At 37.5% G+C, this 23314-nt stretch overlaps 2 protein-coding genes across 6 annotated transcripts in view; one reads left to right on the top strand and one right to left on the bottom strand.

The window, feature by feature from the left end:
• Positions 1–5419: 5419 nt before the first annotated feature.
• On the top strand, positions 5420–14495 carry sgo1 (shugoshin 1). Of its 4 annotated transcripts, none has more exons than XM_031903207.1 (10): positions 5420–5527; positions 6729–6886; positions 6970–7166; positions 7524–7628; positions 8163–8230; positions 8887–9017; positions 9353–10177; positions 10671–10859; positions 12094–12280; positions 13239–14495. In XM_031903207.1, exons 2-10 carry the CDS (start codon positions 6745–6747, stop codon positions 13375–13377), a joined length of 1983 nt encoding a protein of 660 aa, XP_031759067.1. In that variant the 5' UTR covers positions 5420–5527; positions 6729–6744; the 3' UTR covers positions 13378–14495.
• A 998-nt stretch (positions 14496–15493) lies between these two features.
• kat2b (K(lysine) acetyltransferase 2B) overlaps positions 15494–23314 on the bottom strand; it is a 45752-nt gene continuing 37931 nt past the window's right edge. For both annotated transcript variants that reach the window (XM_002932406.5, XM_012965563.3), the window contains exons 17-18: positions 23071–23155; positions 15494–20649 (exon numbers count right to left, since the gene is read on the bottom strand). In XM_002932406.5, the coding sequence (XP_002932452.1) occupies positions 20456–20649; positions 23071–23155 (279 nt within the window). In that variant the 3' untranslated portion in view covers positions 15494–20455. The remainder of the gene's footprint in view (positions 20650–23070; positions 23156–23314) is intronic.

Genomic DNA, 23314 nt, shown 5'->3' with positions numbered 1-23314 from the left:
TTACTGCATATCTAAATTCCCAGATCCCTGCTTGCTTCTCTGAGATATGGTGCTGGCAGCCTACAGCAGTGTGAAGCCTACAGTGACATCACTGAAATCTCTCTCCCCTTCCTGTAGGCTGCCAGCGGCAGTAGCCTTCAGTAGCAATGCACATGTGTGTAACTTGATCTTGTCTCCTGTTCTGAGCTACACATGCCCACCAGCCAATCAGAAGCGGATCTGGCAGAGGGGAGGGGGGGAGGGAATGAAACACATGTGCAGTATGAAGCAAGGAGGGAAAGGAAGGGAGAATACCTTTTTAGAGATGGCTGCCTGTTCTAGAACATGTGAAGTAAGTGTGACTGAGTAAATATTTGATTAGGTAAGCCAAAAGTGTGGCGTTTTTACTAAACAATAGGAGGGCTATTGGGCAGTATGATTCTCCTTTAAGCCCACTTGATAATTACTAGTCACTTCATGCTGGCATATAGTATCTCATTGCCCCAGAACTATTACCAGTGACTGAACAACATCTTAGTTCTTTGATCCCATTACCATAATAAAGAAGTTAGGCAATGGACATTGATTCATTATTTCAGTTATTATTTGAAGTACTGAATTATATTACAGATACAAAACCATGGCATACATTTCATAGGTTGTTGTATGTTTAAATGACATAATGTGGTCTTAAAAAAATAAATAATTATTAGTTATATCTACAAAATACAAACATGTATTCTTTGTGGCTTAATATTTTAAGAACAGAAAATATTAAAAGAGAACCAAGTTTAAGGGAAATTGGAAGGAATACCAGATTTTGTGCCAAAAACTAAAGAATCCAGAAGCAACTGCTCCACCTCCCTAGCTGTCAAAACAGGGAAACCAGAGCCAAACTGAAAACTGAGCAAACTGAGAACCTGCTGGTAAAGAGCAAAAAATGTGTTATTAGTGAGTAAATGCTGTGTCACTTTAGCATTTGTCCAGAAACATGTGGCTGCAAAATTATTATTGTCATCAAGTTACGGACTTGTTCAGAAAAACATATGCTGCATAACCATGCGAAAGACTTCAAAAGTTTAGAATTCAGAATAATTGTGTGTTCTCTGACCATTTAAAGATGCAGTATACAACCTATATACTGTACATCATTTTTTCAATTGGAGCAGAATAAGTAAAATGAAAATACATTCTGGCTATTATTTCAATATTAAAAACCACATTTTTTTTTATTATAAAGCAGTAACAGATTATTGTTTTGCAGTCATACTTTCTACGTTACTATTAATTAGCTGAGCTAGTTTACATAGAGAGGTAAGAGCTCTGTATTAAAGGAACAGTAGCACTTGTTTAAAGTGTAGTAATTAAAGAAGGAAAGGTAAAAACTAAGTAAGCTTTATCAGAAAGGTCTATATAAATACAGCTATAAGCACTCACAGAAACGCTGCACTGACTTCTCTGTCAAAAGATTTGTTGTGTCTGTAATTCCTGTGCCAGAGAAACGCAGCTTTCTGTTCTCTGCTCTCTCCTGCTCCCTCCTCCCTCAAGAATGCTAAGAACTCACCCCCCCCTTAGGAATGTGGATCTGAGCCAATCAGCAGGAAGCTGACTCATAGTCTTACAAACTGAGCATGTTCACTTGGTCTGGGTGTCTGTGCAGGAGTGTGGCATTATGGGAACTTTCTTTACACAGCTCAGCATTTTTTTCTTCCTGTTTGGCTTCAGATCTTCTGAACAGGTGAAATATGGGGAGACTTAAGGGCACTATTGAGACAACTGAAGGTATGCCTGCAGCTTGAGATTAACTCTTTACTAGCCTTTCCTTCGCCTTTAAATTGTAATGTACAGTTGCCCTGAACTGGTAAAATTAGTATGTTTACTTAAAAATACTACTATAGTTTATATAAATAAGCTGTTGCCATGGGGGCAGCCATTCAAAGAAAAGGCTCAGGTTACAAAGCAGATAAACTCTGTAGAATATAATGGTGTTCTACAGAGCTTAACCATTATCCGCTATTTAACCTGTGCCACTGAGCTTAATTTCAATTGCTTCCATTGCTACATAGCAGCTTGCTTATATAAATTATAGTAGTATAAATTATCTAGTGTCGAATCTAGATATCTAGAGTCTAACAAAGTTTTGGAGCATACATTAGCCATAAATGACTTTCTTTACTGCCTCTTGGGATAAGCCTCTCTGGTTTCATAGACCAGTTCCAGAGCCAGGCTGTCAAACACATGGGATAAGCATGGGCAAATTGCAGTATCTAGTTGGAACCTGTTTGAGCAAGTCTCGCCATAGAGGTAGTCTTCATAATTTGGAGATGGACATGGTCAGAATGTCTGTCTACCACACCCTGTTGGCCCTTTCTGGAGCAACAAGGACAGTATTGCTATGTATTTTATCTTCCTGATTAGTCATGGGAGGATGGCCAGTGCAGTGGTGGAAAGACGTGTTATAGGACCTCTAGATCCTGGTATAGTAGGTCTTGACCTTACAATTGTGTCTGGATGCTAACAAGATGAATATCTTAGGATGAAGGAACCACTCAGCTGGGTCAGAAATATTTTCCGATGGTCTTAGGTGACCCCCGTGAAAGGGTCGTTCGAGAACCGCTGGTCGATAGTCTGGTGGCTGTAGTTCTGTACAACTGAGATTAAATGGGAGCCCTCTCATTTCAATTTACTGCAAGTATAGTTCTGAAGAAATGGATTGAGGACTCTACAGCTAAGGTTATTGCTCAGGACTCCAAGAGCATTCCTACAACTGCAGGTTTTTTTGTGGAGGGGGGGAATCATGTAGAATTGGTTTGCAGATGTTTGATGTCTTGGCGATTCTTTTCTGTTGTCACTATATGAATCTGTTTGATTTCTGATCAGCATCTAAGGTATTATCTCAAAAATTAGATTTGAGAGATTATCAAAAGGACCTGGTTTGGGAAGTCCATGGTCTTCTGAAGAAATGTCTACTCGACGGCTCAAATCTCTTTTTCTATCCCTTGAGGGGGACATTTATCATTTATAAAATCTTAGAGCAAGAAACGGACGCTTAGAGCCAGTGTCACCCGAACAGTGGCATGGCCACAGAGCACAACAAGCCACTACTGAAGTGGATGAGGCCTAGTCGGTTTATGCCAATAGCCTCTTCTAAAAGAAAGTAATTTTACTGCAGTCTGAGTTTAGCTCAGATATAAGATGGTGAATAGAGGTGGGGGATCTGCTGGGCAGTTTTTGGGCCCAATAGATTAGGCAAGACTTCTCAAAGCTGCCAAAGGCTCTGCCACAGGCATGAGAATTAATGCAGATTGGACTAGATGTACCAGATAAATATAACTGGACATTTCTAGAGAATCCAGATAGAATAGCTGTGCTGATTGCAATTTAATTTAAATGCAATCAGTGAGGCCCTGTAACATGCATTTACTAGACATGTCCCTGAATTTTTAAGTGAGCTGGTAACCCTAGATTGCACATGGGCTTTTTTCAACTCAGTCATTAGCTGGTAAGGTTACCAAAGATGACACCTTTGGTACCTTGACCCACTGCTTTAGGGACTAGATATGTGTTTAAAAAAATCCTCTAAGTTTTTCAGACTGGTTCCACTCACTCTAAATGGTCTGAATAGGTATTTCAAAGAATAGTTTTTACAAAAGCTAGGGCTGTGCACTTCTGTAAACATGAGATGAGCCACCAACCAAATGTGACATAAAGCATCTGAAAGCACTTTCCATTTAGAGGATTTGATGTGCTGATGTTACAAGCTGGTACAAGAGAAGGTGTTGCTGGCAGATAGTCGTTGACTGTCGGTTATGCTTGCGTGAGAGCTGTGAAAGCTGGTAGTGGTGGGGTGGATGCTGCAGTGTCAATAGAAATAAGGTTCACAGGACTTTTTTTTCATATTTTTATTCAGTTTATGAAAATAAAGAATCAGAGGTTTTACCTAAAGTGTCTGCCTGCTCCAAGCTAGCCAAAATCATTATAACTTATTGCAAAATTACAGCATGCTTGCCAGCATTCTTTCAAAACACTGACTCAGAAATTTGCCAAAAATATTTTGGATACATATGGGAAAGTCTTTCACAGAGGAGAAAAATGCAAGGTTATCACTTTTATAATGATCCAATTATTCTTGTGTTTTGGTCTTGGGAGAGTTACTGAAACAGCCTGTACTGATTGAGCTCTACTGCATTCTTGCAGTCAGCACTTTGTTCATTATACTGGAGAAACACACACATACACACATACATACATACATAAATCCTCTGCCCATTCACTAACATCCTGATGAAACTTACACTTTGTAACTTGGCACCATAATTTAGTGCAATGATTATAGGATGTATTATTTAAAGAATTACTTGGGAATTCATGGGAAAACATGATTTTTTCAAAACACTGTTTGAAGAGCTTTTCCGCCAGAAACACAGATTTTATTTAATTTTGAAATTTCACAGCCATATTCTTCATTTCCCAGGGTACTACAACCATGTGACCTGTGCTCTGATAAACTTGTCATACTTTACTGCTGAGCTGTAAAGTGGAGATAGAGTGATAGCAAGATAGCAGCTCCCAGCAGATATCAGAATAGCTATCAATAGTAAGAAATTAAAGTCTGGCTTGGGACTCCTCCGGTTACATGGGAGTAGGAGAAACAATAGGTTAGCTGAAAGCAGCTCTAATGTGTAGCACTGGCTCCTTCTGAAAGCTCAGACTCAGGCACAATGCACTGAGATACCTGCCTACACACCAATATTACAACTAAAAAAATACATTTGTTGGTTTCAGAATAAAAATGTAAATGGTAGAGTGAATTATTTGCTATGTAAACTGGGTAATTTAGAAATAAAAAGTATACTATAAAAATCAGTAGTTTCCCTCACCAGAGTTGCGGGCTAATAGAGTGGGGGAAACAATAGATTTTTTTGTTTAAATAAAAAATAACCCCCTCACAGTTGGCCATTATAAACTGAAAAGAACCCTGCCAGTCCCTTGAATAACTAGGCTGCAGATGGGCAGCAACCCTAGAACACACACCTGTGTGTGAGATTATTACTATAACTGACATAAATGTCAATAAACACGGAATAAAAAAACGTAATAGATAGCAATTTCACTCCTCCCTAGTAAGCACAAAATAATTTCGTTTCTGATCAAATTAGAAGAGGGCGTAACCGTTGGCAACTAGGGACTCTTCTATTTGTAGTTCCATTCCACAAGGCAGAACTCTCAGCAGCACATGTCTACGGAAATACTGGAAGCTAAGCTGGCGGAGAGCATGGCTGGCAATCATAACAACAGATAAGACTTTTATTCCTCCATTCTGTAACAAAAGCAGAAGTGCGAGCGCAGAGAAGACATATTGGTAGCGAAGTTACTGCCACTTTCTAGCAGCTCCAGGGCTGACGCCACGCCCACAGGGCGGCCCCTTGTACGTCATGTGGGTTGCGTCTTGTCGTGACATCATAGTCTCGCGTGATGAGATTTGCGTTTGATTTTTTTGTAACACTGGCGGAGGGACGGATTTGAAGTTAACAGTTTTGCGTGAGGTGTGAGTAGCACTCTGATACTTTCGGGCTGAGTTAGAAAAGCGGGACTGTTGGCCATGGGCCATTTACCTCGGTTAGTCGGGCCTGCTGCTCTGTCAGTGGGCTGAAGCCTTCGAAACGGAGGGCGGGAGCTAGGGTGCCTGAATTTATTTTTAAATTATGAAATGTTACGCCATTTGAAGTCTTAAGATAGATCAAATTGCAGCCTCTATAGTATTACTTTTATAAATGCTGCTATGCGAAATGTCTGTTAAAATGACTATTTGTTTATCCTCTTCAGTTTTCTGGTTCTGACCCTTGAAACAATGTAGCAGGAATCATTTCACTTCCAGGTTGTTTTACGCAACTGGCTTCTGCTGCATTGTTTCAGGAGTCAGAACAAGCAGAGTCAGATACTGCTTCAAACAGCAATCTATTTACACACAATGCAGGTATTAAACATGTTTAATATGAATATTTAAGGTTTATTTTTTAGTTTATTGTTGTGGGCATACAGTATACAGGGTATCTTAACATGAAGAGAAATAATAGGAAAGTATGGTTATGTCCTGGCTATGACAACTGCTTTGTTCAGGAATGTTTTATTATTATTTAGTGACATTTTCAGGGGGCTGCAGGTTTCCTCCTTTAGGTGTAATGCTACACACTGACAGACACTCAGGGGCCCATTCATTAAACCACAATTTTTTTTTTGGAGAAAAAAACATATTCTATATTAAAGAACTTTTCATCTAGATTCCACAAAGTTTTCGTTAACGTCCACGAAAAAGTTGTTTTTTTATCTTAAAGACTACGACCATTTCGGAATTCATTCAAGCTTCAGTATCGTGACTATCTTTTGGCCAGGTTGGATCTGTAGAGTGCCACTGAATCCTATGGGCGGCTTCCAAAATCATACATTGAAGCTTTCAAAGCCAGAAAGGTTTTTGCGCCGTTTACAAATGTTCGGATCCGAAAAAATTTGTGACTTTCGGAACGCGACCACGTTATTTACATACGACCAATAAAAGAATTTTCGAACATCAGTAATTATCGTAGCTATTCTGAATTTTTTCCAATCGTGATTTTAAGCACCAAAAATTGTGGTTTAATGAATGGGTCCCTTTCTTTATTTAGGCCTATACCTTGTCACTATGTTTCAAGATGTACTTTGCCTATCCTTGCCGATATTAAAATTGTTTCATTTTGCTGTTAATTTTGCAGTGCTCGAAGGGCAACGATGGTAAAGGAAAGATGCACAAAGCAGGCATTTCAAGACAGCCTGGAAGACATAAAAGAGCGCATGAAAGAGAAACGAATAAAGAAGCTGGCTAAGGTGGCGACCGGTAGCAAGACATTATGCACCAAAGTCCAAATACTCAGTACGACATTTATTTTAACTTTAATTTCTATGCAGAAAGTAATTGTATTTAAAGTCTTACACATTTTTTTTTTTACCTTCCAGACAATGGTTCAACAGCGATCAAGAACTATAAAGCTAATAATACGGCCCTTGCTCTGGCTTTAGAAGCAGAGAAATTAAAAACCAGGCAAGCGCAAGATCTTATTCTCAGTTTAAAGAGAGAACACCAGAGGTTGATGTTTGAAATATTTATGTTACGGCGCAAGCTGCAGTCACAGCAAGGGCGGGATACTGCCGAGGTAATCTTTCATAATGTTGCTCTGCAACTGGCATACACCATCAATTTTACTACTTGGGCCAAGGTGCTGGGTGTTGTACCTCTGCTAAATTTGAAAAAGAAATAGTTTCAGTGGCTGCCATGTAACACCCGTATCTTACTATTTATCTGTGTATGAGTCCATAAGCTACAAAGGCCTTAGTATGAAAATGCTAGTCACTGCCTGTCTGCCTTTTTTGGGTGCATGCTTTCTACCCAGTTTCCCACTCATGGTAGCATCTATTTGTATTTTTATAAAATAATGGGGCAAATGTTTGGTATGAAGTAAAGTCAAAATGTGTAGTTAATTAAACTGGTTTGTCTCTATTCTTTATTCTAGTCTAAGCTGGCTTCTTTAAAAGAGATAATTGCCAAAGTCGCACACAATTTGTTGGAAACAGCAAGCCTCCTTGAACCTGCACACTCGTTATGTTCAAATGAAAATGTACGTTTTTCCTTTTTTTGTTTTTGTTACATATCACATGTATGTGTTTTGAATTTCAAAGTGTATGACAAAGGCAATGTGGGAATTGAGTGGGAGATTAATAGCCCAGTGAGACTGCAGAGCAGTATCTTCAATGTGTAGAACAAGAGCACGACATATTATGTAACACTTGGCCAACTGGATGTTGCAAACAACCCAACTGCCCAAATATCTCCCCCAGGGTAGATATCCGCTTTAATTATCATTGTCTGCACAGTCTGTGTTGCACAAGATCCTTGTTTTCTATCCCATCGTCATATGAACCTTCATGATCTCCTCCCAAATCCCTATGGAGGCAGTAGGATCTGTCATTCGCGTGTGATCAGTTATATGTTGTGTAGTTTTAAATGGCCAGCCAACGCGTCAGGAGGAACTTCCCATTCACATGTAATTTGGAGAATAAGAATAAATTAAAAATATGGTTTCACTGTGGTGATTGTATTGAATATATTTTTCTAAATTGCTACAATAAATAATTCTGTTTTTAAATTTTAGTACAACAAGACGAATCCATCAAAAGTAGAAGAAAAAATTTCCAACTATTCTGGGGAATCTGAAATTTTGTAAGTTTTTCCATCTCCCTAAGAAACTTGATTATTTGTAATTAGTCCTGCACACACTGCTACTTTTTGCCTCTGTTTGTATTTTAGCTTGTTTTTGTTTTGTTTTTTTGCATACAAGCCATCACCTTCCATTGTAACATTTTGTTGTTTTTTTTATTTTCCATCACTATCTTAGATAATTCTGTTCTCCCTCTATGTCTATGGTATCTGTGTACTGCTTTTACAGTGGAGGTTATGTCTTGGGGTTTCCTACTCTTTCTTTAAAAAATATTGTGTCTTCAGCTTGTACAAGATCAGAATACTGGTCACATGTTCACACGAACTGCTAATGCTCTTTAGGAATCGCTGGTATGGGTGTATAGTTGGAAAGAATTTGTCCCATGCCACAAATGTACTTGAAGAAGAAAAAGGGTCTTTCTCATCCTAGCCAAAAGTTCATTTAACCCTAATTTTCAAAGCTTGCACACATGTTCTTACAGATGACATTCATAGGGAAAATGATGAGAAATTCTGCAGTATATGAAGATGGTCCTTTTCAGTGATACAAAATATTCAGCTTATGAACACTGCTCTTGTATATACATAGTTACTTGGTATTATGTATGTATATTGACAGTTTGTGTAGCCTAATATCTTGCTGTTTAATTTTGTTTTAGGAGATTGCCAAAAGATGCTCCTGATTCAGACACAGGTTCCAAAAATAAATTCCCTGAGAAAATGAATTTCCAAGACAAAGTGGTTTTGGAAGCCAACAGAAACACAGCTTGTGTGAAACGGCAATCCAAAGGTAGGCACATGATTTCTTTAATTAATCATCGAAGTCTGTTAAAACCTCTATTAGGGATGTGCCAAATTTCTAGCACTTTTTTCAGGATTCAAGCAGATGCTAAGTTTTCAGCCAAACCCTTAAATTCATGTGACTTTAAAGCAGAGAATGACTAAATGTGACAAATATCTGTTCACAGTTGATGCATTTTTTTATTGTAATATTTAGATTTGTTTCAGGATCTTGTGCATGTATATTCTGTACAACTATCTAGACAAGAACAGAAGTATAGTTTCTCTGCACTTTAGTTAGACTTCACATGTCTTTTTTTTTTTTTTTCATCCATAATTTACTAGGAAGGAGGTCCCATACAAGCCAACCTAGTTTTATATCCAGGCTGGATGAATCTAGCAATGAGCACAAAACCGAAAGTGGAGGAACTTTGAATAAAAATGTATCGTTAAGACGGCGTGCCTCTAGCTTAAACTTGTGCCTGGAAGAATGTCTGCCACTGGAAGATGATAATGTGAATTCAGAGCACACTGCTGTTGGAACAGAGAGACCTTTTCCTACAGAGGAATGCTCCAATGAAAATGGGGCAGTTGGAGGTATAGACACTGTTGATGAGCCTGCAAGTCCTCTAAAGGAGAAATGTTTTCCACAAGCAAATGGATCTAAAGTTACAGGTTTAGCTCCCGAAGCAAAGCAAATCTCAAACAAAAATAAAGAGGAGTCTCGGGTTGGAAGGGAGAGGGTTAGAAAAGGCAAAGCAGAAAAAGTGACTGTTTCTCAGTTAAAAAAGCCATGGGAAAATTCAAAACCTAGGGCTAGATCGAAGAGCAGAGATAGAAGTGCTTCCAAGAAAAGTGTCACCAAAGAGAAAATGAACTCTTCCCTGAATTCTGGAGATGCCTATGACTTTGTCTGTGAAGAAAGTGTACATGTCACCCCATTCCGGCAAAATAAGCTGGAAGAAAGCCTGAATGAAAGCACATCAGAAAAAAGTAGCAGTGAAGGGGAGCTGGATGACAGTTTATATGAACCTTATAAGGACAAGTCAAAAACCAAAAATCTCAAGCCTGATGTTGCACCTGTTCCCTTAAGGTCAAGATCAAAACGAAATACAGCCAGGAAGAATCCAATCATGGAAAATGAGCTTAAGTCTGAAGTACAGGAAGAAGGTATGTTATTTTCTTTGTTTTGTGCACACAGCCATACCTTTTTCATTGAATAATGTTCTGTGTGAACAGCATTTATAAAGGCAGCCATACGCAGTATGAACACCCTTCTGTTATCCTGCTCATTTGGACCAACAGGAGGTAAAGAGCTGCAGCCCCTCTTTACTCCCTTATATGCTCATCAGTACTTGCGTGGCCTGCTTAAGTCTGTATCTATTTACCACATTAGTTGAATTAAGTCATTGTCGCATGTTACTTCATTTCCTAGAAAGGTGTGCTTAGGTGCTCTTTGCAGCCAGCAAACCAGTTAGATAGCCCAACCTGTGAAACACTGGAAATGTTTTCACTTTTATATCCACCAGGCAACTTTCAACATAAATATATTCTTCCCTTCCTTAAATATCTTTACAGTTATAAATAGAGAGAGTGAGCAAACAGTGGAAACCCAGTTCAGATCATTAAATCTCAATTCCCCATGACCTTTTTGTATCTTTAGCCAATGAAAAGAAAATTACAAGAAATGTCTTGAAACGGAAATCAGAAAATTCATTCGCAGAGTCTGCTGAGACACACAGAGAGAATTCCTTTTTGCCAACACGTATAAATACAAACAATGAAATTGGAGAAGACCTAGAGGTCAAGGTTTTCTCAGATGAACTTGACAACAGCATAATCTATACAGCAGGTAATGTGTGTGTGTTTGTGTATATGTAGCCTTGTATGAGAAGATCCCTGCCTCAGGATCTACTTGCATAGTGCTGGTATACATAGACTATCATATTGGCCTTTTTTTCTTGCTTTAGCTGCCCTTTATCTTTTTAGAGCTGTGGATTGTAGAATCTACATTACTGACTTAAAACTAACTTTGTGCCAGCACTGTAGATTGGGGTGTATAGTCTGCTCTTTGTTCTGTGCTGTGCCGAAGTTTACAAGGCAAACTGAACTGCAGCAGGGCAAAGAGCTTAATAGAAATCCTATTTGTATTTATTAAAGTAATGTTTCTTTAAATTGTGTGTATTCCCAAGCTATGCAGGGGTAATAATTGTAAAGAAATTTGCGTAGGGTTTAGTTCTCCTTTTAATGCAGAGTAAAATTTTCCAGTAGAAGGCTGTCCTCTAACAGCCTGTTTTGTAGCAGCCTGTCTCTTGTAATATCAGCTAAGTTGATAGGCATAGGCAGCCCTTCTTCATTTTTCCATGTGCTTGCTGTACTATGATCTAGGTAGAAGCAGGAAAAGTTCCGGCAGTAATTGAAGCTAAAAAGTATTTATTGGGATGGTGAACTAATGAAAGAGCGAGCAAAGTCATTTATATATCATAGGAACAGGGACAAACAAATGTTTATTTTTTCAGCTTGAAAACATGTAAAATGTATTCTAGATTAAAGCATTTTCTCAATTCATCATGTAGATTAAAATTACTGATATTGTTCTTTTTGGTTTAAGATTTACTGTGAGGTCTTTTATCCAGAAACATCTGGCATTCCCTCAATGTCCCATTTAAACAATTTGTAACAGCACAGATCCATGTTGAATGAAACGCATGTTTTTTTTTTTTTTTTTTTTTGAAACTTTAAAAATTGTTTCAAATTACTGAAAGAATCTTGATTGAGAAAACCTCAGGTCTTAAAGGAGAACTAAAACTTAACTAAAGAAAAACAAGTAAACCTCCCCCTGCTCAGAGCACACTTAGCATGTGCATTGTCACTTCCACAGAATCCAAGATGGAGAGCTCATGTGACAACTGTAAAGGCCTATTGTAAGGAGGCTGAACTTTTAGGCTGTTGCAGTAAGTTCAGCAAATAAATTATGGCATTTCTAGCTGTATTATTTTTTAGGGTTTAGTTCTTTAAGCATTCTAGATTAAGGATTCTCTACTGTATGTACTGAAGATCCATTGCAACACAATTCTGTTTTTCAGGTGAACTCGGCGGTTCCTCCACTCCACGTATAAGTTTATCCGATGTTACAAATTTACCTGGAAATACAGATGTTAAAAAACACGCCAATATGCATTTTAATGAGGATGAAATGAAGAGATCTAGTACTCCAAGCCGCAAACGTCGATGCAAAGTCGGCATTAATTATGCAGAGCCAAAACTGAGCGGGTATGTATACAGCAGCTATTGTTTCTAACCTAGTACAGTAACTGAGAAACCCTGTGCTGTGATATTCATGCCTTGCAAAGGAAAAGCTAACATAACCGGTTTATTCACAAGTAACTAGTTGTTCAATCAAGGACACAATTTATTATATTATTTTAAAATGTGTTCATACGTCAACTTTGGTTCCAGTCAGAAGTTGCACATTTAGGAACTGTCAGTAATTGCAAGTGCTCACATGTGAGTTTGGCAGTAGTTTCTAATGACAAGTTATCCATGAGTGATAATAGTATCTGATCTGCATCCGTGGCACACACATATTGAGGGAGCCAATTTTTTTAAGTAAATGGTGGGACAAATAGCAGAGAATATTACCTGGCATTCACATGGTGCTCATAGCAAGCACATTAAATTATCCTGCAAAATCACTGAGATTTGTCCTTTGTGTATGCAGCAAAATTCTCAGACCATTTTAAGACATCAGTAGTTTTTCTCTGAAAAGTTGGCAGTGAAAACCCAAATAGCATTGTCTCTGCAACAAGTCTTAACCTCACTTGTGTAAAATTAGATACCGTGCAGGTCTCGTTGGGTAGGCCAGTGCCCAAACCAGACTCGCTGACCCCCGACCTGCACGCACCACACCTCTGTGCGCCCTGCCCTGGCCCACTACTCAAACCCACCCGCAGTGGGGCTATTTACTATCCAACCCGGGACCTACAGAGCTGGACTTGACCCACTGCAGGTACCTAGCTCATAGAAACACTCACACAAGCACTGAATTGTCTTCTGGTGGATCCCCTACAATTCACAATGCATCCCCTAGCAGAGTGTGAATATAATCTGCACTATTTCAGGGCAAGTTTATGAAGGCAAGCACTTTGTGCCCCGCAATTTCATGTAAAATGCAAGCGTGTATAAGGCCTTGAGCAGAACAAATAACATTTCTCTTTTTTCCACTTAACAGGAAACTCAGAAGAGGAGATCCTTTTACTGATTCAGAATTTTTACATTCTCCTATTTTTAAGAATGAACCAAAACGCAACTCCTTGAACAGACAGTCTCTTTCTAGATACAATGAGGTATTTGTTGGCTGCTGTAGATAATAAAAAGTGGACCAAACTTATTTGTTATTGTCTGGATGGAAAAAAAACACATCTTTTTATTTAATTGTTACTAAAGGTTTTTTTATATAGATTTAAATAAGGTATAGAACTTTGGAAATCAAGGTGTAAACAGGCACATGTATATTTAGGGGCAGATCCAGAAGGCATGTTCTGCTGTAAGAACCACTGGATTGGTTAAAATTCCCTTAAAAGCCTGAAGGTTTTTTAAAAGCTATAAGTGAGAGGTAACAAGGTGCCCAAGGAACAGATGCAATCCAAATAAGGGGATGATCACAGATTGTTATGTATACAGATAACTCTTACCCATAGTAAAGGTGGGTCCGGGTGCTCATGCCCCCAGATCTTTCAGCACAGGGAGCCATCATGGGAAAATCAAAATTGAAGCAGGCAGGCACTCCGGATTTTTTCAAAAGTAGAAAGAAGCAGCCAAAAAATAAGTGATTTACATTAAAAAAAGTATGAATTTTATTTGATCCATATGTAAAAACAAAAAGCCTTACGCGTTTCGTACCAAAGGGTACTTAATCATAGGCTATAGCCTATGATTAAGTACCCTTTGGTACGAAACGCGTAAGGCTTTTTGTTTTTACATATGGATCAAATAAAATTCATACTTTTTTAATGTAAATTATTATTGTGTTTTATCCTTCCTTCATTAATTCTGTCCATAAAGGGTACACACTGCCACTTCCCTATATCATTTTTGTCCTCTTTTCATTGTTATTATCTGTAAATGTTCATATACCAAGCATTTGTTGTGCATTGTTTATTAATGTTTTTTTCTTGTAAATTGAAAATGTATTTAGATTTGGTTTTAAATTCCTGTAAATCTTGATTGCAGAGTACAGTGTTTTTCTGTCAATGCTCGTAATATATATAAAAAAAAAAAATTCTTCCATAGCTTGTTAGGGATCTGTATCTTTAACTTTGTGCTGTCCTCTGTAGTCGGCTTGTCATCCTAATGATTTGTACCACATAAGGGATTAAGGGAAGGATCACGCTAAAAAAGGACTTGTAAATATTTTTTTAAGTTTAAGATGCATATTATTAAATATCTGAACTTGTAAATTATTTGAATAAAGTTTTTTTTTTTTTTTTTACACTGTGTTTTGCAGGTGTTTAGAAGTTCCCATTCTGGCGTTTAGGTTAAAAAGGTGTAAAAAGCTATACTTTGTATGTATAGAGACTGTTATTGTTATTTAAAAAGCTTTACTAGAATGGGCAGCAAACAGAGGGGAACACTACACTAAATGCTAGACGTACAAACATTTATTTATGTGCCAAGACAAAAAAATGTTCTTATGCGCTGTTAAGAGCCAAGAATGGAGCAGATATTCAATTCTAGTGTTCCAAGGTAGGATCTGGGTTTAGTTTTGAGGAAACTTATGAAGGAATCAGGGGTGGCATTCCAGTGGTAAAAAAGCAACAAACTAGAAAAGAAAAGATGGGAGATGGTGTGAAAATGCATTAGCCCTGACAGGAACGGAAACAAATTACCAGGAACAAACAGACAGCAGTGAAGAAATGTAATGAGAAGCAGAAGAGTGTTAAGCAAAACATAGCAACATACAAAATTCTTTTGTTAACTTTCCTAACTACAGAATGTTTTAGAAAAAGGGGGAAAAGACCTTGTCAATCTGACAACAAGAAAGTTTAGAAAGAAATCCTGTTGACTGTTTAACTTGAGTGTCCACAAGGAGTTTAATTGTCAGGATCTGTCTGGATTTAAACCGTAGACTGTGCACTGGACTGCTGGTGCATTACCCAATTGAGCCACTGGAGGCTCTACATGTTGGTACTGTTTGGTTTTCCGCTATGTACTTTTTACTCCCATTCTCTGCCCGCTTCGTTATCCCCATGCGCAGTTCATTAATCTATTAAGACCGTTTAAGTCTGCTTGGTCATTAAGCTGTTGGCTAAGATCTTGCCAACCTACGTTCTGCGTGTTTCCCAAAGAACACAACTGAAAAGGATGTTCAGCACAAGCCCCATTCTATATACGGATATTTTAGAGCAATTAGAAACAAGGTTTGCTAAACTTTCCTTTGAAGTAACAGGATAGCAATATATAAAAATAATGAAAACAACACACATCTAGGCACAATGCCAAAATACTTTTATATAATTTAAAACTATTTTGAACAAATACAATATATTAATTTTACAAAGGTATATTATTTTGCAATATAAAGCATTTGCAAAACCACACTTTCTACTCCAGCATTATTGCACAATATCTATATGAAAATATCACTTTCTTTAAATTATAAAACCTAAAAATGCATTTGATATAGAAATGGAACAATCATGTGAAACAGTGTAGCTACTCAACATTAATACAAAGGATACAGACAGAATTTTTAAAAAATAAACTTGTTACATTGACTTCACAGACATTCTTGCTGGGCTGCAAATGGGTTGAATATTTCATGTCGAGAACTTTGTGTGGTCGTTTTTGATAAACACAGAATTTCCAAAGGGCAACATATTTTCTTTAGGGGTCTTTAAGATGATGCATTTATTATCTGTTATTACAATATAGTTTATTGCAGAGGTTGGCTTATATATACTGCATTTAGATAAAAAAAATCTCCCAGAACCAACATCACTCTAGTGCTTTCTAGTAGCTTTTGTCTGTGGAGAATTGGGCACGCTGGTTCTGCAGGCTTCATGGGATGGCCCATAGCTCCATAACTGAACTTTGAAGAGAGGAACAGCACAACACAGGGAGGAAGATTTACGAGTTTTTTGAAAATCTTGAATTTCAACTTGAAGTGCAGTGAAATCATATTCTACCCATTATTTTCAATGAGTCTGGCAATTTTTTTCTTCAAGACTCAAATTGAAAAATAGATTACATTTTGCTAATACAATTCCCGTTGACTTCTACACGAACTTGCCAGCTTTTAGATGCCTAACTCTCATTTTCAGTCTTTTTGCACTTTTGATAAATCTTGAAAATTTGAGTTTTGAAAATTCAAATTCATTATTTTTTTCTTTTTTGCTGTGGTCAAAACTAAAATGTTGATAAATTACAGTCCAGTACACACCCCTTTTCAACATAAGCTGAATTAATAGAGCTTGTGCTGAACATAATGGCCATACATGTTACAATTATGATCTCTCCTGCGACCAATGGTTAGACTACACTAATGTTCAGAGCTGAATTTCCAGATATGCAGGTAGGAACAAAAGAATTCTACCCCTATCTGATGATTCAGTACTAAGCATTTGCCGGTGCTCAGACGCCTTCAAATGCATCCAATCAAAAATTTCCAATCGCCTGATCGCCAAGACGACCAATAACCAATGCCAATACTGGTCACCGATTATCGTACAGAACAAATTTTCATTTGATAATTTCTGTGCGTGTATGGCCACCTTTATTGTTTTAATTAGGGAATCTCTATGGTGTCTGTTATTTCTGGTGCTAAACACGAATATGAAGCCAGTTATTTAGTACTTCCTGTCCCGCACAGCAATGGAGGATTTGATAAAACTAATTAAGTGAGCACTTAGAAGCCCCCTGATAATGAACAGCTCAAAGGCTGCTGCTTAGAGAAGAAAGGGGTTTGGTTGTTTAACGGAAGATAAAACTCAAACTGACATGTTTTTAAAGGGAGGGGGAGGATGTTCCGTAAAAAAAAACAACTTTTAAATTAGTGCTTTAGAATGTCACAAAAATAGGTAATGGATATGGATTTTTTCTAAATTAAACCATTAGGCAGAACGCATCTTCGACACAAGTCATATTTATTATGTCTATGTATTTTTGTAGGTGCAGTAATGGTGATTGTGTTTAAGAAACTGCATAATTCACATTTCCCCAGATTTCAAGATTTTTTTTCTTGGTTTAAAAAAAAAAACTGTGCAAAAGCAAAAACTTTAACCTCACCAAAAGATCTACTGCTATAACACAAAAATCGACTGGGAGTGGGAATCTACATTTTGGAGTGGATAACTGGCTTTTTTTACTGCAGCAATTTGACAATTGCAATCCTCTAATAGCTTGAAAATGCACGGTTCTCTTTGACCATTCATTAGCCTCATTTGCATATGCAAATTGGTATTCGGTTGAATCTTTTATAAAGGATTCGGTGTTCGGCCGAATCTCAAAATAGTGGATTCAGTGCATCCCTAATAAATAGGTGTTTTTTTTCTAGAGCTTACACTTCTTTAATATTAATTTTATTTAGCTCTTTAAAACAATTACGTTCCATGATATTTGCATTTCAACTGGCACAAAAATGTATTTAGTTAACACATCCAGACAAACATTTTATACATAGGGACATGATTATTCCCTTCTATTTAACTGTGGTATAATAAATATTCAGATGTATTTTATCTGAAATATAAATAGTAGTTTTTTTTATACATATAGAAATCTGCTCTGTATCATTTCCACTCTGTACATAAAGGGGCACATTTACTAATCCACGAACGTCCAAAGCGTCCGGATGCGTTTTTTTCGTAATGATCGGTATTTTGCATGATTTTTTCGTCGCCGCCGCGATTGTTTCGTATTTTGCGTGACTTTTTTGTTGCCGTTACGACGCGATGGCGGTGAAAAAATCGCGCAAAATACGATAACGTTGTGACTGTGACGAAAAAGTCGCGCAAAATACGAAACAATTCACGACGGCAACGAAAAAACCACGCAAAATTTTCGTTTCCAATCCGTTTTTCCCCATTCGGGATTCGGATTCGAGGATTAGTAAATGTTCCCTCAAAGAGTTAACACATTTGTGCTATTGGCCTAAACAAATGGAATAATAGAAAGATGGCCACTCTTATGGTGTTTGACCATTTCTATGGGCCTGTTGGTCGGACACTGTACAGAACAGTCTGTAAGGGTATTGCCACCATTAGCAGTGTTAAACAGTAAGTAGATTCTTCTCCACATAAATCTCAGTTCTTAAATACTGAAAGTTTGGTTTGGTGAATTAAAGAGATTAGAGAACTTTAATGAAAACCCCTGCTGCACTTTTGCTCAAGTTTTTTCCACAGCCTCATACTTACTGTCGAGTGCCTGTATTGCCTAATTTTGTATAGTATGGGGCACCAATTCTAATTTATAGTAACAATGATTCCTGTGATGTGATATGTTACAGTTCTAATTTGGAAAGATGCAAACAATTCTTTTTTTTTTCTAACTAAAAAGAATTATAGAAAATATCCCCTACTTGTATATACAGGTACAGGATCCATTATCTTATGGGGTTTTCACAATAGGGGTTCTTTTTACTTTTTTTGGGAGCTTTAACCCCCTAGGTCTTTTAAAACACATTTCTACATAAACAGCCCAGTAGGGTTGTTTTTCAAGGTACAAATAATTAAATAGGGTGCTACGTCATATTTCGCAGCAAATAGTTTTCAATATAACAGATCCCATATCAATATATATATTGATATATATTTAAATCTCTCAAATGGGCAAACTTTTTAAACAAAGCATTCTCTTCAGTTTTGCATCAATGGGTTAGCTGACTGTGGCTGGTATATTCATAATAAAATATAGCTTACATATATATAGGGCCTTTGTATGTGCTGCCATCCCCAGGATGTTTGGGGGTGGAAAACAAAAAAATAAATAAATATAGTGTTAGTATCTCTTTACCTCACTTTAGACATGGTAACACATGCCTCTCTGCCATAAGCCTTGTTATTTCTGATCAGTATCTACTGCTTACTATAAATACCTTAGCCACAATTAATTTACCAGCCACTCAACTAATGCAAATATATAAAAATGTGCCCTAAAAGGTATTTCCGATTATGTAAGAGGAAACTACAGCTTAAATGGAAATGTGCAGAGAATGAATGATCTGAATGCAATAAGCTGTGTCCTGGTATATTATTATAAATGGAATATCTTCCCACCAGGATCAAAGCCATTTCTTCACTTTATAACATTACAATACCGATAAAAAATACAAATTTTAAATATAATGTCTTATTTTTCAAATGTGCATACTACGCAAGCATTTATTATGTTATATATACACAATCGCAGTCTCTAACTAGAATACAAGTGGATTCAAATTTCTTCTCTGCCTAAACCTTATTTCTGCAGCCAATGGGCACGGGCTGCCATGTATGAATATTGTGGGGATTTCCTAAATTATTTTTGAATTATTTCCTGATACAGCATCGTCCCAGGAGCCCCAGTGGGCTTATTTTACAGTACATTTTTAAACCTTCAAATGCTATCAAGTATGAAAACTGCAAAATTATTTATAGGTATTATATATGAACTGAGGCTTTAAAATGTGAAGTATCTTTACCCAAACTGCTGGTTTAAAACTGAAGACATAAAACCTATTTATAGACCAGGATAAATACGTTAACCCCCTCCCAACTAAATTCGTGCTTCGGTAGAAATATACTTACCCTAGACTATGTAACAAAGATAAGGGGAATGTGTTACAGGTACGACAATAACATTAATACTACCGAAATGTCATTCTTAAAATAGTCATGTATAAAATAACTGAAGTATTAGTAAAACTGAAACCTCTGCAAGCCAAGCATTAGTGTCTTTGTGTACATGGATTATGATTTCAACTTATGTCCGGCATAAGCAGATATAATCACTTATATGTCCTCTCAAAAACAATGGTGTAAGCTCAGTGGTTTACAATAAATGCAAATGTAACTATACATTATAATACAAAACACCTCTAAATATACAAAACAGCGCATAGGGATGTTGTATGTTTGCATGTACATAATATTGTGTCTTTATATTTTGTATATACATAGACACATACATATACACACACACATGCAAGTCCTTAGAATTTCAAGCACCTTTTTTCTATAGAAAATAAACTTTTAAAAAAAAATGTCCATCTCCAGTACAGACAATGAAAAAAAAAATAAAACACTGCTATTTGTTTTCTTTAGGCAAGAAACAGTATGTTCTGCACTGTCAAAGAAAATATGATTATGAGGATTAGTAGGTTTTGAAAGGAGTGCAAATGTATAAATCAAGTGCACTAAACAGTAGGCCAGCCAGTATATTAAGAGGCACAATGGCTAATAGAGTTGCTTCTTATTTGTCTATTAGCCCGGCTTCCTTAATTTTAGAATAGAAGAATTTCTCCAGAATATTTGCACATTTGAAATATTCGCTTTCGGGTGGATTGTACTCTCTGCAGTTTGTGAAGATGCGCTGCAAATCTGCCATGAACAGTTTCTTTGTCACATAATACTTGTTCTTCACTCTTTCACTCATGGTTTTGAGATCTGCATCAAAAGAAATGAATAAAAATGAATACATCAATACATTTTTTATGGTCCTGTCATTTTGTGATTATTATGTGGCATGAGAATATCACTAGAGGGACAATTATATAACCTTTTAAAAGAGAACCTAAGAATTAACATGTACCAGCCCGGAGATTCAGTAGCCCTGTAAAGATTGCCATAAATGGACAGATTTTAGCTTCCGATTTGGCTCCTTAAGTCCAAGTCAGCAGCCTATCTGCCTATGGATAGGGTACTCCGGAGAGCCTACCCACCCAATATCTAGAAAAAAATAAAGTTATTGATTGGACAGGTTCAAAAATTTAATTGAAGCCATGATTGCATCTTCTTGTTGATGCGGTCATTACTCCAACGGCCTGTATCTCCACCATTGTGATCCAACTGTTTGGCCCTTGGGCCAAATTATATTATCAGTCCACTATCTCCCACCTTAAGGTGGGCATTTTGGAGAAAGATCCACTTGTTTAGTGGACAAAGCCAAACAAGCAGATCTTTCAGTGTATGGCCAGCTTAACAGCAATGATCCAGGCCTTCCAAGTTGTCCACAGGGGCTTTTGGATCTAGAGTCACCTTCAGAGTAATAATCTGAAGACCTAAACTATCTAAGTCATCTTACATAAACACTAAATGATAGCAGTGTACTCCAAGATAAAGGTGTACAGCAATTGTATACTCTAAACCAGGGATCCCCAACCTTTTATACCCCTGAGCCACATTCAAATGGAAAAAGTGTTGGGGAGCAACGCAAGTATGAAAAAAGTTCCTGGGGGTGCCAATAAGAGCTATAATTGGCTATTTGGTAGCCCCTATGTTGACTGGCAGCCTACAGAAGGCTCTGTTTGGCATAATACTTGGTTTTTATGCAACCAAAACTTGCCCCCAAGCCAGGAATCTAAAAATGAGCAATTGCTCTGAGGCCACGGGAGCAACATCCAAGGGGCTGGGGAGCAACATGTTGCTCACAAACTACTGGTTGGGATCACTGCTCTAAACCCTGCCAGAGGAAACATCATATCTATTGGGAACAAGACAAGTGTGTTGCAATAGAATTCAAGACAATTATCAGGTAGAAATAAAGTGAAAGTTGAAAAACAATACAAAAAACTGTGAATCAAGTGACAGAATGTATACAGTGTCGGACTGGGGCACTAAGGGCCCACAACACAGGATCCTTAAAGGGATGCTGTCATGATTTTTATGGTATAGTTATTACTAAATTACATTGTTGACAAAGCAAATAATTCACTCTGCCATTTAAAATTTGATTCTTGAACCACTAAATGTATTTTTTTAGTTGTAATATTGTAGGCAGCCATCTCAGTGCATTGTGCCTGATTCTAAGCTTTCAGGAGGAGCCAGCGCTAGAAGTGCTTTCAGATAAACTATTGTTTCTCCTACTTACTGTAACTGAAGAAGTCATGAGCCAGATTTGGATTTTTACCATTGAGTGCTATTCTAATATCTAGCACTACCATATAATATCTACCATCTACTAATGCAAGTGTCAGGTAGCTGTAATCTTGCTACCTTCCCATTGTTCTGCTGATCGGCTGCTGGGGGGAGGAGGGGAAAGAGAAGGGGTGATATTGCATGTAACTGAAATTTATCAGAGCACATTTCACATGACTAAGGGCACCTGGGAAACTGAGAACATCTAGCCCCATGTCATATTTCAAAATATATATTTTGCTCTTTTGAAAAACAGATTTCAGTGTAGGATTCTGTTGGAGAAGCTCTATGATGTGTTTTGTAAAAAATATGTTTTCCCGTGACAGAATCCCTTGAAACATTTCCTCCTGCTGAGACAAACACTGATTTTGTGTGGCACTTTCCATTAAGACACATTTAGCACTAATGGGCAGCTGTGCTCCCTTGTGTTGTCTGTGTGTTACAGTACTGCTGTACAAGCTGTGTAAGAGCACAGAGCATTGCAGTGGATACAGACAGACTGCAGATAGCACAGACAGACAGTGTTCAGGCTAAACTTCCCTATTCCTGAGCTGCTTATACCCAGTTAATATGGTTTTTTAGTGAGCTTTATATCTCTTGCTCTCCCATTTCTACTGTGCAAATACTTTCTGAGAAACACCCCCTGCCAGATCTTTATGATTAACAGCCTCCCTGGATTCTCCTGCTTATCTATGGCAATACATTAGGCTCATTAATTTCCCTGACCAAATTAATCCTAAACTATCACCTTCCTATCTGTCTCACTGTCGGGAAATAAATGAGACACAAGCACAGCCCAGAGGTAGAAATGAGTGAATGCTCTTTACTCCAGACAGGACAAAGGGCCCGCTCTTGTTAGGGCCCTCAGAAAAATTCCTATCCCCTGTCAGGCCAGTCCGACACTGAATCTATAAATGAAAAGGACTTTACACTATCAGGTACAATCATTACCCATTGGAAATCGTATAACTTCATAATATCCAGGAGCTTCTGTTCTCTTTACAGGTTCCATGAAAGGCCAGGCACTTTGATGACTCTTGGGTAAAAAAAGCAAAGTATGAAAGCATTATACTCCATGTGAACCCTACAATTATTTTTAGAGATGTTATCATATTCTTATGCTTGAAGCCTACAGTTATAATGTATCTGTGTGTCTCTGTATAGCATGCCAGCGACACATAGCCCGGTACATTAC

This window comes from Xenopus tropicalis, chromosome 6 (genome assembly GCF_000004195.4).
Source record: "Xenopus tropicalis strain Nigerian chromosome 6, UCB_Xtro_10.0, whole genome shotgun sequence".
NCBI classification, from domain to species: domain Eukaryota; kingdom Metazoa; phylum Chordata; class Amphibia; order Anura; family Pipidae; genus Xenopus; species Xenopus tropicalis.
This window is presented reverse-complemented; position numbering and strand designations above follow the sequence as displayed.

Excerpts from the sequence above, each read along its gene's own strand:
- sgo1 (XM_031903206.1), top strand. Across the intron at positions 6,887-6,969 it reads CACCAAAGTCCAAATACTCA|ACAATGGTTCAACAGCGATC; the intron begins GTACGACATTTA and ends TTTACCTTCCAG. Across the intron at positions 8,231-8,886 it reads TCTGGGGAATCTGAAATTTT|GAGATTGCCAAAAGATGCTC; the intron begins GTAAGTTTTTCC and ends ATTTTGTTTTAG.